Raw genomic sequence first — 18322 nt, 5'->3', positions numbered from 1 at the left:
CTTACCACCCATGAATTATAAACAACCTTTTCAATCATAAATCATTTGAAACATATTAATATTCACAAACTAACAAAGTGCAAGGAGAACACATATACTCAGAAACACCACATTCACGAATTCAATCCATTAAACCACATTTCGGATGGCAAAAACATTTTCCCAACAATAAACCAATGAACATTAACAAAAATAGAGAATCCATCTCAAACAATAACACAAAATCCATCTCACACAAAAATACAAAAATCCATCTCACAAAAAAAAATTATAAGACCATACGCTTAACAAAAACACACAAGAACATGACCTCCCATTTACCACCGCTACTCCAATAACTTACCTCGAACACAGGAAGAAGTTTGAATCCTTAAAGGTCGTCACCGCTTAAGGACCACACTAGAATCAACACGAACACAATAAGGTATGGTCCTGTCACCACAACCCCGCCTATCCTATTCAACTTTTGCAAAAAAAATCTGCTTTTGTCATGGACTTTAGCACTCCAAGAACACATAAATAATCAAAGAAAACACACAATGTAATTAAAAAAACCTAACCTTTTTTCGATCAAAAGCCCCACCATGGTAAACAACGTCTTAAAATTTATGGACCAATAAAACAATGCCCAGTTCTTGTCCACTTCTTCAGTTAAGAAAAAAGGTAGAAGATGGATGAAAATTAGATCTCTTCACTTGGCTGGAAGGAAAAACTTGCTAAAACATTCTTTGGTTGGGAAATGGGACGACGAAGAACTAAAATAAGGTATCTCCTTTTCTCTCTTTCAAAACCGCTTCAAAACCACTTCTAAATTACTTCTCCCGCTGCATTTCACGCGCCCTTACTTTTGTCCCATCAATCACTCAACCTAAAGGCCACATCAAAAGACTTTAAAAAAATAGAAAATGAAATTTAAATTGCCACTTCACGGTGACACGTCAAGAGGTCAAAAAAAGGTTAAAAACAAGAGGTTAAACTATCATTTTCCTTGTTTTAATAATCATTAGATCATTTTTTTTATTTTTTTAGTGATGTGATGTGATGATCTAATGGTGATTGAAGTAGTGGGTTAAAAATAGGTCAAAAAAAGTGGGTTAAAGTATCATTATCCTTAAAAAATTTCAATAATACATTCTTTTCTTACATATACTCAATATGACAATATATAAGATAATTTTTCTTTTGTATCCCATTTCATAATATCAATTCTATCTTTTATAATATAATTATTTATTAATTTTTTTAAAATTAATAGTTATTTTTACTTATGTTCTATAAAATTGTTTATCATTTTTTTTTATTCATCAAAAATTATTTTTTCTATTAATTTCACTTTATTTTTAGTAAAATAAATTTATTTTATATATTAAAATAAAATTACACTATTATCATCTAGTAAATTATACTATCATTCATATTTAAAAAAATGTATATACGCAAACACAATAACGCCTGTGTTTATATTAGTAGTAGATAATAGAAGTTTCAAAACTTCTAATTTTGACAAATTTCCTTATTTTTCGGGTACGTAGCCTTCTATTTGATAGAATTAAGGTAGAGATGCAACAAATTCTTCAATCGACCTAAAGAGGGAGGATTAAACTGTTGATAAAATTATTTGAGAGATATAATTTTGGTAAACTTTTTAAATTTTCAAATTCTAGTGGTATAGGACCAGTAATTTGGTTAAATTGAAAGAAAATATGACTCAAATTCTCTAATTGGCCTGTTGTAAGAGGAATTGAACCTATAAGTAAATTATTTGAGAGATATAATCTCCATAATCTTGTCAAATTCCTTAATTCTGCCAAAATATTACCTTCAAATTTGTTTGAATTAAGACCGAGAATTTGCAAATTCATCAATTGACCCGATGTAGATAGGATTGAACGAACTAGAGAATTTTTAAAGAGAGATAATGTAATGAAGAAAACTGAAACAACTAAGGTTTTTAAGTGTTGCTATTTCTGTAGGGATGATTCTTCTGAGACCCATTCCTGTTAGATACAGAGTAACTAAATTGGGAAAGACAGTGACGTTCAACTTCTTTTTTATATTTTTTATATAAGTTTTTTATTATTTGATTTTTCTGTCAATTGGATATTATGATTTTTTTTCTCTCTAACTCATCAGTGAACACATGCACTTGGTGATGGAACAAGTGGATCCATGAATTAAGAAATTAACGAGTTGGACTTTGAGTTAGAGATGAAAATTCAGAAGTAATGGTGTTTACTACAAAAATCAAATAATAGGATGCTTGGATAAAGATACAAATATTTTAAATATTCAATTCTTTTAATAAAACTTGAATAAAATATATAAATTGATGACATACTTAAAATTTAATTAATTTTTACTAGATTGTAACTGTTTTAAAAATAGTCCAAAATTAAAATTCCTCATAAAATTTCTCATCATTGATTTTACTAACCAAAATGAGAATACATACATATTAAGTTGACTTTAGAATCATTCCAAAACTTATATATATGTCCATAATTAAAATAGTCTGATAAACTTCTACTCGTATAATTTTATATTATTTTAATAATTAGCAATTTGGATTTTGTATTTGATAATTTAACGAGCAGGTATAAAATCTTGAAATTTAATGTCTTTTATTAAATTAAAAAAATAACTCAAATTTCATTATTGTAAGTATTGACATCCAAGAAAGTTGACACTTTCATATTTGATTCGATATACATAGAATTCCAAACATTGAAAAAGCATAGATATTGATATGAATAATATTTGATTTTTCAATTGATATGAAAATATGAATGAATATATACATTCTCATTTCATTTTTTTTATATATTTATGTGAATATATTTTGTCCCATTTAAATTACTAAAGTTATATATATATATATATATATATATATATATATATATATATATATTATTTTCTTTCTCTTTTTACTAATTGTTTTACTTGTTTTATATAAAGGTAACAAAAATATATGTGTTTGTAAGTATTTACGATAAAATTCGTGATGGATAATTAGTATCGCGAATAAAATAAACCATCTCTTTCCATATATTGGTAAGGCAAAAACCATAAAGTTATAAAGGTAAAACAAAGCCTTGAAGCCTTATAAAAAGAATATCATGTTCATTTGTAGATGTTTTGGAGATATTAAACCTAAAATCTTATTATGAGAAAGGAAAATGATCATATGATTAGTCATGCTATAGAAAATAAAGGTAAAACAAAAGGGTGTAGAAGATATTCGTGTAAACTAGAAAAAGGAACAATAACATGAATTTGTTCAATCAAGGATAATTTCTTCCTTGTCTAAATGTGAAAAACGTTGCTACTTCCCTTAAGTTTGGCTCACTAGAGTTTATTCTTAAAACTTGGATGAAAGATGAACTATGTCTTGGCTCATCACTTGATCGATAAAAACTTCATGGATGGGCAAATATAATGGCAGTTTGAAACTAGAGAATTTCTCAACCACTTGTTGCATTGATGGTCTCAAGTTTGGTTTGGAGCACAAACATGATAATGCTACATTTACCACAAGATATATATCTTGAGCATCTTTCCGAAGAGGAAGAGGAAGACGTGAATCCAAGACATCTTTCAATAACATATTTTGAGTGGTTGATTTTGATAAAGATGAGATTAGCTCTCCTGGATGTTTTCCTATTAATGTTTCCAACGTCACCACTCCAAAACTATAAACATCACATTTTTCTGTCACGCTCAACGTATATGCAAGCTCTGTAGACAAAGAAATAACAAAAAAAGTTAATTTAACTTCTCAAAATATATCATGACACCAATTGTAAAAAAATATTATGGTTTTGTAATAGAAAATGACATTCACCTGGGGCAATGTACCCATAGGTGCCAACCACCAAAGTTTGATTTGAAGAATCAGGATCAAGGAGTCTAGCTGTGCCAAAGTCTGAGACACAAGCCTCTAATTGTGAGTTTAATAAAACATTACTACTTGTTACATCTCGATGAACAATTGGTGTGGTACAATCATGATGCATGTAGGTTAAAGCGTGTGCTATCCCTTTAATGACATTTACCCTTTTACTCCAATTCAACTCCTGAGCTTCCACATCATTATTCAAAATATAAAACAAACTACCTCTTTCCATGTATTGATAGATAAGAAACATGCATTGATTGTGGAGGCAAAAGCCATGAAGCTTTACGATGTTTCTATGGCGAATTTCTGTTAACATCTTCACCTCATTGCGAAAACTTCTATTGAAAGATGGATTTTGGGATTCCAATCGATGGAGCTTTTTTAATGCAACAATATTGCCGCTGGGTAGTTCTACTCTATAGACACTGCCATACCCACCTGTCCCAATACAGTACTTGAGGTCAAAGTCTTGGGTTGCTTCAATGATATCCTCAAATGCAATTTTACCATCATAGTTCCATATAGAAAACAAGTCTCCATTCTTTGTTGATATTCCTTCACACTTTTTCTTAGGCTTAAATCTTGAGAAATATAATATTAAAAGGAGTAGTAAAAGGCCAAAGAAAATGATGGGAATAACAACCAACATGACCATTGGCTTACTTTTTCTAGTTTTAGGATCGATTTTGTAGACCAAGTGACAGTATGTAAAATTGGGCATGAGATGATCATCAATTAGTGAGTCTTCTCGAAAAGAACAATAGTCTGGTACCTTTGATTTTGAGTTAAGGTCGTGCAAGAAGTCAAAGGAGTTGTACGAAAGGTTTATATATGATAGACTAGCAAGTTCCTTATATACTTTTCCTGAGAAATTATTGTAACTAAGATCCAATCGACTAGGTACGGATCTCCTTCCAAAAATAAAAGGAATTTCACCTCCAAGAAAATTGTGACTAAGATTAAGGTCATCGACACAAACAATTTGAGAAGTTATGTTTCCATTAAACAAGTTATGGCTCAAATCAACTATTGCAGCATAGGGACATTTCATGTTTTCTAATGGTATTGAACCACGTAACTGATTTGATGAGAGATATAAAGCAGACATTGCGCCAATTTGCAGAAGTTTTGGAGGTAATAAACCTGAAATCTTATTATGAGAAAGTTGCAAAACTTCTAAATTGGTTAGATCTCCTAATTCTTTGGGTATGTGGCCTTGTATTTGATTAGAATCAAGGTAGAGGTATACCAAACTCACCAACCGACCTAAAGTAGAAGGAATTGAACCGTTGAGGGAATTATTTGAGAGACGTAAACTTTGTAAAGCTTTTAAATTTCCAAATTCTACTGGTATAGAACCAGTAATTTGGTTAGATTGAAGGAAGAAAATCTCTAAGTTCTCTAATTGACCCAATGTATGTGGAATTGAACCTGTGAGTAAATTACATGGGCAGGAAAGAGACATTCAGATTCTCCGATATTGACAAGAAAGAAATGAGTAAAGTTACGTGAGAATTATAATGTTACCTTCAAGTTTGTTTGAATCCAGATAAAGAGCTTCCAAGAACATGAGTTGACCAAAAGTAGACGGGACTGAACCCGTTAGCGAATTATTAGAGAGAATTAATTCCAGCAAATGTGTGGAATTAGCAAGTTGTAGTGGTATTGAACCTACAGTAGGTCAAAGCATGAAAGAGATGGCTCAAATTCTTCCATTTACACGATTTTATATGCATAATGCAATTGATATATATAGGTATAATGAATTGAAACTTTGAGTAAATTACGTGAGATATACAATTTCTATAATTTTTTCAAATTCCTGAATTATATAGGCATCCTACCTTGAAGTTTGTTTGAATCAAGGTAGAGAGTTCGCAAATTGATCAATAGACCCAATGTAGATGGGATTAAACCTGCTAGAGAATTCCCAGAGAGAGATAAGAGATTTAATTGTGTCAAGTTACCAAGTTGCGGTGGTATTGAACCTATTATTGGATCAGAAGAAGAAAGAGATAGTTAGATTCTGTTGTTGACAAGAAAGAGATGATTAAATTGGGTGAGAAATGTGAGAAATATAGTTGCATGTTACCTTGAAGTTTGTTTGATTCAAGAGAAAGATATTGCAAATTGATCAATTGACCCAATATAGATGGGATAAAACCTGCTAGAGAATTCCTAGAAAGAGATAAAACTTGCAATTGTGTCAAGTTGCCAAGTTGCGGTGGTATTGAACCTGCAATTGGATGAGAGGAGGAAAGAGATAGTTAGATTCACCATTGACAGAATTTGTATGGGATAATGCAATGAAGAGAATTAGAAGAAGTTACCATGGAGATGATTGTTAGACAAGACGAGACCGCTAAGGTTAGTAAGTGAGCCTATTGCTGTGGGGATGCTTCCTCTAAGACCCATTCCATTTAGATACAGAGTGACTAAATTGGGGAAGGCAGTGAAGTTCAACTTATCTATCCAAAGCAATTCTTGTGATGAAGGAGTCTTCATGTACGAACTGATAATATCAGTAACACTTCCAGCTTCATTGCAGATGATGCCGTCCCAACGACAATGGTCTGAGATATTTCGGTTATAATTCCACCAACCGCTGCGGAGCAAAGCCTGTCGTTCCTGATTGATGGAAGAAGGAGGGATGTTGGCAGATGCTAGCTCAGGCATCATACAGACGGCCATAAGCACCAAACTGCAAACACACTTTCTCATAATTCATTCATTCATATTCAAATATCTATTTCTTATAATGCAATCGGCATTTGGTTGGAATGCATATATAATAGTGCCCATTCCAAACGTCCTTTCAAAATTCTTCTTAACCTTTTTCAAAGTCTAAAGACGCGGTTTTTCCACAAGAATTATGATAGAATTGGTCGAAGGGGGTCCATATTGTGGAAAGATAGAGAAAATGTGTGGTGTGCATTGGATGTGGAATCTCTATGAGAAAGAGCAGTGTTGACTCAGACCTTTTGCCCCTTCCAGCAAGTTCGTTCCTTACCTTCATCAAAACGTTGCTCTTTCCACATCTTTTACTGTGGATTTTGATTTAACATCACCAGGCATGGGTAGAATGCACGTTGCTCGTAAATTTTGTTGATATTTTATTTTTGCTTCAAACTGAATGAAAAACAAAGTTATGTTAAATTCATTCATTTCTTATCGTTGTACTTGTGTTCACTTGTTTTAGAATTCAAATTATAGACATTCAAATTTCTTAATTCAGAAAAGTGAGTGTGGTTTGATTCCTTTAATCAATTAACTATGAATGAATTATAGACATATGTTTATGGTCTTTGATGGTATATGTAAAACATCCTGCACCCTACTCACCTCTTTCTTTCACTCCTCTTCCCAACAATGTATATGCTTTAAAAAGATAGCTTATAAAAATATTTTTAAAACGCAAAAAATTAAATGTATGCTAACATAATACTAATTTAGTTATATATTTAAAATATACTAATTTCAAATATTAATTTAGTCGATCATTAATTAAATGTTAATTAGTCAAGTAAACTATTAATTTCAAAGGTCAACTTATTATGTTTTGAAATAGAAAACCTCAAATGTATTAATACGTGATTTTCATTTAATCAAATGTTTCATTTTTAATTTTTTAAAATATTACTACAATGAATCATTTATTTCAAAGTTCATTTTATGGTAAATGATATAGCAATTCATTAAACTATTGATTTAAATATCTGTCAAATTAATTTTTAATTTTAAGTACCATATAAATTTGATATGTCTAATTAAATTATAATATTTTTTTATTTTATTGAATGCTTAAAATATTTTTTTATTTTTATATAAGTATTTTTTCAATTTTTTTTTGTTAATAAGATTATATGACTTCTACTTTCGTTTTTTTCTTATTAACTCATCAATGAACATGCTTTTAGGATATGGACATCAATGAATATGCTTCTAGGAGATAAAGTAAGTTCATCCATAAGTTAAGAAACTAAGTAGATCATTCTTTTCTTGCAAATGTTTTTAATAAATTTGTAAGAAAAATTCTATGTAATATGAGAATGTTTAGTAATGATAAAAGTAATAATATTAACCGAAAAAGAAACTAAGTTGAACGTTGAGTTAGAAATAGAAATATAAAAGTCATAATATTAATCGAAAAATTCTTTTTTTGCAAATTTTTTTAACAAATTTACGAGAAAAATCCTATTTAATATGAGAATTTCTAGTAATGATAAAAGTAATAATATTAACCGAAAAAATAAAATGATAAAGTGGTTAGATAAAAGTAAAATTTATTTTGAATATTCAAAATTTTTTAATAAATTTATATTATAAATAGTTATAATGAATTTTAACAAGATTAATTATAACTATTTATAATTTAAATTAATATTATATTACCTATTTTGAGTAATACAACTCAAAAATTAAAAAAAATAAATTCAATATTTACTTATATAATTTAAAGTAAAACAAAAATGTAAAATGATCGGTGGCCTACCTGTCTCATAGAGTTATGTATAGGAATGGAAAGTAGAGATGTCAGAATGAGGTACCTGATCCGGCTCACTATAGGTTGATCACTTAGTGAGCTAACTCAATCTGATACTCACTTATTAGTGAGGCAAAGAAATTCGAACCCAGCTCGGTCCACCACAGGTTGGTGGGTATATGGTTGGCTTACTGGCATACTTAATTAAAACAAATACATTTTTTTCTTTCAACAAAAAAAAAAACTAAATTATAATTTTGATTAAAATTTAAATAAACTTTAATACAATCCAAAATAATGTTCAACTCTAAATACAAACCAAAATCACACAAATAGTAGATTTGTATTTGTCAACCTAATATGTTGGCTAAAAAAGAAACCCAACCCAACCTAAATACAAAAGACCCTTTATCTGCACGTGGGTTGGTAAGTCAACCCGACTCACCACGGATTCAACTCAGACTAGCCAGATTCTTGATGGATCAGGTAAAAAATTAATTTGTACTGAAATTTGTAACATTCAACCCAACCCAGCCCGAATCCATAGTAAACTGAATTGACCCACGAGTTCTGACACACTTTGATAGCTCTAATGGAAAGTGGGTTAGTTTGATTTATTGTCTTAGTCTTCTGTCTCCAACTAGAAATATATACTTATCCATTCCAATTTTATGAATTTATATTTGAACATTATCTTATTAAATAATAAATTGATAATTGATATTATTATTATTATTATTGTTATTATTATTATTATTATTATTATTATTATTATTATTTTGTTTACTTTTATTTTTTATTGATATTTTTATTATTGCTTTTAAGATAACTAAAGTTTTTATTTAATAAATTAGAAAATAAAAATATTTGTTTCTTATTTATAAAAATATTGTACGGTCAAAATCATTAAAAGTCGAAGAATACTTCGACACAATAAATTATTAACAGATGGAGTTACTTTAATTACAAAAATCAAATACAATTTTCAAGTTCAGTTTAATTAAAACAAACTAATTTAAATCATATAAAATTGTAAAAAAAGTTGTGTCGTAGTTAATCTTTGTTTTATGGCTTGGATCACCTTTACATCATTAGTCTAATTTAATTGTTGTTCCTTCTTTATATGAAAATTTTCTTGATTAATCACTCATGTATATCACATTGAAAATAGAAAAAAGAAAACAAAAATAAAATATATACATATATATATATATATGTTTATTTATTTATTTATTGTAAAACAACATAAACAACATTGTGATTCTCTTCAACAAAATTTCGTGATTTAAGACACACGTTTTTATACTGTGAACTATTTTGACGACATAAGTTTTTTTGTCAAACAGTATGCAAAGTCTAGAAGAATAGACGCATTTTAAAAATTTATTTTTGGGACCAATCTAACAAACCTCTACCTTGGACCATAAAACATAACTTTGGGCTACTTATTCATGCACCTCCATAATTTCAGCTTGCATTTTCATATACCAAAAATTTCAATTTTACCTTCTAGTTTAGAATTTTCATTTTTTTTTCAGAATTCACGTTCCAAAGATGTTTCATAATGTACAATCAAGAATACAAAATTTATATTTCATACATTATTGATTGTATCTTAGATTGAGTATTTCAAAATAAAAATTATATAATTTTGTATTCCAAAATGTACAATTTAAAATATAAAATTTTGTGTACTCTGGAATTTAAAACAAAAAATGCATTTTTGATTGTGCAATTTAGAATGTCCTTTTAGGAAGAAGGTGTATGAAGAAATTGTCCAACTTTTGATATTAAATAAAAAAATGGTTGCTTCTAGGCCCATTACAAGCTTAACTTTCAACATATTAAACCCAAACAATGAAAGAACTTATTACTCATAAAAACCTTTGTAATTATGTAATCATATGAAAGAATTATAATAGGTTGAAATCTTCACCACTTCAACAAACCCTCAAGCAATCTCCTCTTTAACAAAATCTAATTTGATATCAATATGTTTAGTCTACTTGTGATGTACTTGGTTCTTTGACAATTATATGACACAATTGTTATCATTGTAGACTATGATAACCTAGTCATGCACATTTAGCTTCTCAACTATCCTCATTGGCTAAAGTGCTTCTTTTACAACTTTAGTAATGACAATGTACTTAATTTTAGTTGTTAACAAAGTTACACATAAAAATTCAAATATGAATTTAAGTTCTATGTTGAGTAGAGATAAAAAAGTTGAACACCTTATTAGGAACAAGACTCATAAACTGATTGTTTTTTATGTTGAAAGTGATATCAATCTCTAATATGGGTTAAACTCATGTATTATTGATGGTGAATCCCCTCTCGAAAGGCCTATCAATAGTATCAAAGTCGAATTAGTATAATATAGGTAAAGAATCCAATATGTAAGGATTTTTTCTATTGAAAGTCTTTTTGACAATGGTTTCAAGCAATCATGTCTCCTTGTTATGATAAAATGATCGTATAAGAATGTCACCATTGAGGTACTTGTGATTGGAAATGCTTTTGTTCAAAGGAGAGTATATTGATATGGAAGGAACATAAGGGGAAGATTATTGAAAATTCAAGTAAGTTTAAATTCCACGTTAAGTAAAGATGAAATCTTGTAAGGATCATCGTTAGTAAAGGTCCTTTTGGATTCATATTTTTCTCTTCCTCTCTTGGAGACATAAATAAAAGCATATAAAAAGGTAAAGGCACTTGAAATTGGATATTTTTCATTTGGATTTCACATTTGGTACAAAGCCAATTTATCAATGGCATTGGACATCACTTTTGTCATTACTTTTGTATTTTAAACTTGACCACCAACTTTACTCCTAAAAGGAAAATTAATTTACATTACCGAAACAAAGAAAAATAACCAAATTTTAACTTCTGTGCTAAAAAAAAGATGAGTATTTATTATAATATTCTGCATAACCACTTATATTTCTGCCCTTTGGTTTAACCTCGAAAGATATGCACATGCTATTCATGTTACATGCACACAATATCCTACTGAGTAAATGTTTTCCCTGCTTCAAAATTTATACCCTATCACTCATGTTATGATCTTTCTACATGTTCGATGCACATAAAGTCAAATACCAGAAATAAAGAGGGGTTCAGGTTTTCACCAACAATGACTTGCATATAGATATACAACTCTTCAACACTTAGAAATTATGTTAATACAATATAACTTCCATGGTGAATCCTACATATTGTAACATATCCACCATTGTTGTAAAATCTGGTAGTGAATGTGTTGCTTTTATACATGGTTTATCATCAACTAAATTATAGTAGTGATTATGTATCTAGAACATCTTTAACTGAAGCTTTGAATTTCAACAGCCTGCAAATCAAAGTCATTGATTATATTGTAAATACAGATGAAAAAAGTTGAACAAAAATACAATCCAGAAAGTTAAACAAAATTGAACATGAATCTAATACTATGTTAATAGTTAAACAGCAGGGTATCCGCCAAAAAAAAAAGTCAAACAGGACTAATCTTCAGAAAAATAACATTACGTAACAGTTTTCTGATTTCAGTAGAGTTGGTTAAAAAAGGAGGTTGTTTATGTTCAGAAAATTCTAGTTATAGTTGCAGAATAATGATAACATTTTTAGCTTAGTCATAAATGTTTTTCTATTTTACATAATTTTGTCTGTTTAAACTATTAATATAACACTTCATTTTAGCTATTTTTTGAGTAGTCTTAAGAGTACAGGATTAAAACAGGAGTTAAAAGTATACCAATGAAAGAAAAAATAACTAAAAGAACCAACTGAGTAATATAGCCTAGAGAAAATTAAGAGGTTAGGGGCATGCATCTTACCTTTTTGGTTGGACATACTAGGCAGTTTAAATCTGTCAGTGATTTCTAATATAAAAATCACCAAAAACTATCTCATTTAGTACTTAAAAACAACTTGAGACTTCATAGTTGCAATTGTACTTTGTCAAAAACAATCTCAGTGACAAATATTTCCAAACAATATGAACGCCCGCATGTTGGTTCAAACTACACTAAATCTTGATCACCATTGAATATTCAAAATTGATAACCTAATTAGGACGACAATTTATATACATGTATAAAGTAGGAACCTCATTGCTTTAACCAAAAAGTGTATTACTCTTATAAATGGAAAATTTATCATAGATAAAGGTAAAGGTATTTCTAAGGAATCCAGCAAAACAGTGAGTGGAACCACCACTCATGCCAAAACAACCACTCCCAAAATAAACTCAGCAGTTCTTTCTTAACAGAAAGGGGCAAACTTAGAAACTACACACAAAGGAAGCCAAAAAACGAAATATATATATATATATATATATATATATATATATATATATATATATATATATATATATATATATATTCAAATGAAAAGTTACATTTCAGAAATTAGATATAAAGGGGAGATGAAAAGAAAGAAAAATTAGATGGACAACTTACATTTAAAAGAATGTCCTTAACAGAAAGACTTAAAACATATGCATAGAACCGTTCTTAGTGAACAAAAACATGGGGACACAAGCAAAACTGCTATTTATGAAAAATGCAATAATATTTTTAGATAACAAGAGACCAAAATGCAATGAAATTGCAACATAATTTCAGAAACAAATCCCTTCAAATGATGAGAAAGCATAAGAAACTCTGTCAGTACTTCTTACAACTTATGAATCATTTATCTGACAAAAAAAACCAGTAGCTACACTTAACATTCAAGAACTTTCTAATAATCTGCTGATAAACACATACAATCAGACTGGCTTTTCAGGAAAACGGTGCCTGGTGTCATAGAACCACCGCCAAAATGTTAGCAATAATAGCAACAGAAAATAGCAGAGCTGTGCAAGAATTATTAAACAGGAGTCCATTTATAGCTGAAAAATTACATAAGCAAATAAAATACATGTCTTATTGACTCATTCAGTCAGAAAACTGGAATTCAAACTATCGTGTGATTTTACTAAATTTTCTTAACAATTATTATACACTGCCACCAATCAGCAAATGCTCTATCAGTCATGAATGCTACATTTCTAAAACTACAACAATTACATTCAGGAAAAAAAGAATAAAAGAGAATATGATGTATCTGGTTTTCTTGGCATTAATCTCCACCAACAACAAAACTTCCTCAATGCAGGCAGGAAACAAGGTTCCTACTTCCTCCTAATATGGCATCATCCTTGACTCATGAAACACGGTGATCGCACAACGAAAGAAAAACGCTAAGGAACAATCACAAGAATCATAACGAACAAGAATTCAAAGACATTATCACATGGTTAAAAGAATCAGTCACTCATCAGCTTTCTTCACATCAGAATAGTAATTCAAGTACCACCGCACAAATTTCTTCAAACCACTATGCAGATCTGTGGTCGGCTTATACCCAAGCTCTCTCTGCGCGTAGCTAATGTTGGCATGTGTAAACTGAACATCACCATTCCGTGGCAACCTCATTATGTTCCTCTTTGCCTTAGCCTTCAGAAGCCTCTCCAAAATGCCCACAAGATCACTAACCGGCACCGGTGAAGTATTTCCCAAATTGAACACCCTCAACTGTGCAGGCCCCCTTTTCTTCCCCCCACTCCCTGTGCTTTTTTCTGCAGTATCCAGAGCCCCTAAACAACCCCTCACAATATCATCAATGTAAGTAAAATCCCTAGCAACGGTGCCATGATTGGCAGCCTCAAATATAGGTATCACCTTCCCCTTCAGAATATCCCTTGTGAAGAAGAAGTAAGCCATATCAGGCCTACCCCAAGGGCCATAAACAGTGAAGAACCTCAAGCCAGTCAATGAAAGACCATAGATATGGTTATAAGTGTGAGCAATCTCCTCACCAGCCTTCTTAGTGGCAGCATACAAACTAGCAGGCTGATCAGTCCTATCCCTCTCAGAGAATGGAACCTTAGTGTTGAGTCCATAAACTGAGCTACTAGATGCCCAAACAATAGCAGGCTGTGGATTCACACTCTTACAAACCTCAAGCAAATTCACAAAACCAGCAATGTTGCTATGCACATAAGAGCCAGGATTCTCCATGGCATACCTCACACCAGCCTGAGCAGCCAAGTGCATAACATGAGTGAAAGGAACAACCTCAAAAAGCTTCCTCAAGAGTGCTTCATCATTGATATCACCCTCGACTATGTACACTCCAGTGCGCTCCAAGAGCAACTGGCGCGCACGTTTCAGTGAAGGGTCGTAGTAGTCATTGAAATTGTCAATTCCCAGAACCCCATCACCGCGGCGTTTCAGAGCCGCAGAAACATGGGTGCCGACAAAGCCGGCGGCTCCAGTGACCAAAACGGCAAACCCATTTCGGGACCGGACCCGGGCAGAGGCTCGGACCCGTTTCTCCCAGACGGGTCCGCCCCAGTTGTAGGTCCTCAGTGACCTCCGTGAGAGGTCCGCCGGAACCGGCGTCGACGCCGGCGACCGGAAAAAGAAGATCAAGATCGCGCCCAAAAACACGAAGGACCACACGGCGAGCTTCGCCAGCGAGGTGTGCCACCGCACGCGATTAAAGTACGTGGCTTTCTCCATCTTGAACTTCCCTGGAGTCGAAGGGGCACTGTCTATGTGTGACATTTGCTTCAGTTGGGACTTTCGATAGGGGAAATCTAGGATTTTGAAAGGTGCCCACGATTTCTCGTCCTCAGGTTCGACGAATTGCGAGGTCGATTTTGGTTTCTGGGATTGGATTTGAGGTTCCCAAAATTGTTGGGTTTCTAGGGTTTTCTGGTAGTGTTATAACGGTGACGATGATATATGGATTGGTTTGGCCGTGTTTGTTTCAGAGATGGGAAAGTTATGGAGAAAACAGGAAAAAAATAAAAGGGTGGTTTGGTGAGTTGTTGTTTTTTTTTTTCCTTTTTAAAAACAAAAGAGAAAAAAGAAATATTTGTATGTGGGAAATGGGAATCTTCTAGTTTCTTGGAGGAATGGGTTGGAGGTGATGCCTCTCTTTTGGGTTCATAGTTTTACTCCAAAAAAAAAAAATTAAAGTTTCAAAATTTAGAGAAGAATGTTAAAATTCATCATCAAAGACACAGATGGGTAGGAATATTTTGAGGAAATGTAGATGAAGATGGTGTTTGAGTGTCTTTTTTTTGTGTTAGTGTTTCCTCCCTTTGTCTATGAAAGCACAAAAGGTGTTGATTGGAGAAATGCAATGCAAGTGGGTGGGTTGTAAAAGATGCAAAATGCTAATTTGATTGGCTGGAGATCCTTGAATTTGGGGAGGTTTTAAAATAGATTTGTAGAAGCTCTTTGTTTGAGGATATTTTTGTGTGGAGGAAACTTCCTTTGGAGGAGAAGGGTTTTCAAGTGTGAAATTTATCAAGGGGACATAATAATAATGGGTGGTTTGTTGAATTGTGCAAATCCAATGGATGAGATCTTTAGAGGCTTTTTGCTATTAAAGGGAAGATGTGTGAGATTCGTGTAAACTTGAATGTTAATAGTTTTAATTCAAATATTTGAGGCAAAAAAGGATTGGGATGAAAGGGTTTAATTATAGAGCTAACACCACAATTAATGATTTCTAAAGTTAGAAAAATCTCAATTTAAGTTGTTAGATAGTCAAAACCCAAAACTTCTTCTTACTAAGTTGGGCACAAAATCCTACTAAAAATTGCCTTCAATAAAATTGAGTAGGAGATAGTAAAACTTCTCCTAAATTTAATAGTCAAAACTCTCTAAATCCATAGAATCATTTTAACATTAGTTAGATTTACTTGAGCGGTTTTTGAGGCAAAATATTCCCTCTTAGTTAGTTTCAATTAATTGATTTGCACATTAATCACATGCATTTCTTGTAATCAAAGTAAGCATTGGTCATTAAGTGTAGCATATGATCTTTGATATAACTTTTCCATGAAGACACTTCTTCATTTTCCCTTTACATCAAATTCAACTATACCAATGAATCACTTAAAAGGATGGTAATTTACCATCATAAGAAAAAAAAACCCTAAATGTATTTTGACACATCTCTTCTTAGAAGTTGAAGCTCATCCTAAAACATTTCCATTCAAGGCAAGGAAAAGTCCAAACACAATTTGTTATACATTTTCATTCATACTTTTCTCTCACACCCCATTTTTCTTACCATATACTTGATTTGTCGTAGCAAACTAGCTAAGGTTAAATTTGTGGGATCCATTACTATTAGTAATGCTCTCATCACCTTTCTCTTTTATAAAGTCCCACCTAAAGACCATGAACTCCAACACAAAATTTAATAAAATAAACATTTCACAATAAAAACAAAACCCAAATCCAAATCAAACATCAAAGTTAATATCATACTCCATTTCTATTTGGTAGACTTATATATAAACAATTTTCAATTTTTATACTCTATTTAATGTTATTATTTCAAAAAAAAATGTCATTTTTGTACTCCTAATCATTATTATTCTTAACAAATATAATAGAAATTAGAAAATGTATCTCTTTGTGGTATGACAATAAAAATAGTAAACAAATTTAATATTAACATAAAAGTGACTAATTTTACCTATAATCAAACCATGTTTTAATTGTTTATGTAAATACGAGTTAAAAAAACTCTAATCAAACTCATGTTAAATATCATTATGAATTTTTTACAAAATAAAACAATTTGTATATATGAAGTTAGAAGTTAGTGGAAGTGATGTATGAGGTAGTAGTGATTAATTATTGCCTACTTGTTTTTATGTGCTGGAGTGTTAAAGAGAGGTGGACCCAAAAGAAAAGAGAATGCATTGAAAGAACAACTTGAAGTGTAAACAATCTTGAAAATGAAGGCAAAAGCATCTCCCAAGAATCCTTATGAAACAATTTATGTGAGTGCAGCAAAGTATCATGTGCAAAGGTACACGTAAGGACTGCTGTAGAACAACCACAGGATCAGGACAAGATTGCTTTGCTCACAAGGTATAAAAATTTGATTTTTATATTGATTACTTTAAAAATCATAAATATAAGGAAATAAAATTGTTTTATGTTGTTATTACATGACATATTTTGGAAAAGTACCAGAATGGACTCATTGATGAAAAAGATTTGAATAACTCATACAAAATCATAAATTTTATTTTGTTATTGTAAAAGAATGACTGCAACCGAATTTGAAAAGTGATGAAATAGATATGATTTTGAAGCTGAAATTTCAACCTCTAGAATTTATGTGGCAATTTTTTTCTGAGCATGATATCACATTCGTCACTATCAGAAGCCAACAAACAAGGCATGAAAGAGTAGTGAAAACAGAAGAAGAGGTGGTAGAAGTGTTGCACTCTTTTTAAATAGTTATTTTCTCTTTCTCTCTTTTTAGGTAAGGGACAAAAATTAATATCCCACATGAGCCAGTACCCCCTCCCATGTGCAATCTTCTGTTATTAAATAATATTAAAAAGATAGAAAAAAAAATGCACTTCCATTATGGTTTTCTTTCTTCTAATTCACATATCATCATTTTCCATGAATTAACATAAGCTGTACTTTGTATATATTTTATTGTCAAAACAGACTGTATAGTAAAACATTTAGTACATTGTCACATGCATTTTGGTGTTACGAAAAAATCTCAGGAGATATGCCATAATCTATATGTGTTTTTAGTACTTGGAAAAGTGGATCTGAGCAATGAACCTCATCTGTAGATGTGCAATAATTTATATATTTTCTTAGTCTTTGCCGCACAGCATTTATAATGAGTGGTCAAAATTGTTGCATAGGCCATGCCTTTGTGACTAAAGAAAATGAGATGATGAACAATGAAGCATGTGGTGAATTTCATGTGAGTTTCATAGATGATTTTTTTTTTTCTGCAATTGCAATGAATATGAACTTTCTTTACTGTCAATAAAATGAAAAACAAAAGTACATCATCCAGGACCAGGGCTTTGAAGTTGGTGGGGA

General features: G+C 31.2%; 2 protein-coding genes across 2 annotated transcripts; both read right to left on the bottom strand.

Annotated features, from left to right (window-relative positions):
* Nucleotides 1-3213: 3213 nt before the first annotated feature.
* On the bottom strand, nt 3214-6869 carry LOC114165533 (uncharacterized). The gene is made up of 6 exons (XM_085667895.1): nt 6226-6869; nt 5988-6131; nt 5740-5883; nt 5423-5566; nt 3842-5326; nt 3214-3735 (listed from the first exon to the last, which is right to left on the bottom strand). The coding sequence occupies exons 1-6, from the start codon at nt 6614-6616 to the stop codon at nt 3359-3361; spliced, it is 2685 nt and encodes an 894-aa protein (XP_085524021.1). The 5' UTR covers nt 6617-6869; the 3' UTR covers nt 3214-3358.
* Nucleotides 6870-13256: 6387 nt separating this feature from the next.
* On the bottom strand, nt 13257-15685 carry LOC114167147 (UDP-glucuronate 4-epimerase 3). The gene has a single exon (XM_028052124.2). It carries the CDS (start codon nt 14999-15001, stop codon nt 13703-13705), a length of 1299 nt encoding a protein of 432 aa, XP_027907925.2. The 5' UTR covers nt 15002-15685; the 3' UTR covers nt 13257-13702.
* Nucleotides 15686-18322: the final 2637 nt, after the last annotated feature.

The sequence above is a fragment of the Vigna unguiculata genome, chromosome 10 (genome assembly GCF_037176805.1).
Source record: "Vigna unguiculata cultivar grain cowpea cultivar isolate G323 ecotype 2 chromosome 10, ASM3717680v1, whole genome shotgun sequence".
In the NCBI taxonomy this organism is placed as follows: Eukaryota; Viridiplantae; Streptophyta; class Magnoliopsida; order Fabales; family Fabaceae; genus Vigna; species Vigna unguiculata.
Note: the sequence above shows the minus strand (reverse complement) of the source record. Positions and strands in the feature narration are given on the sequence as shown.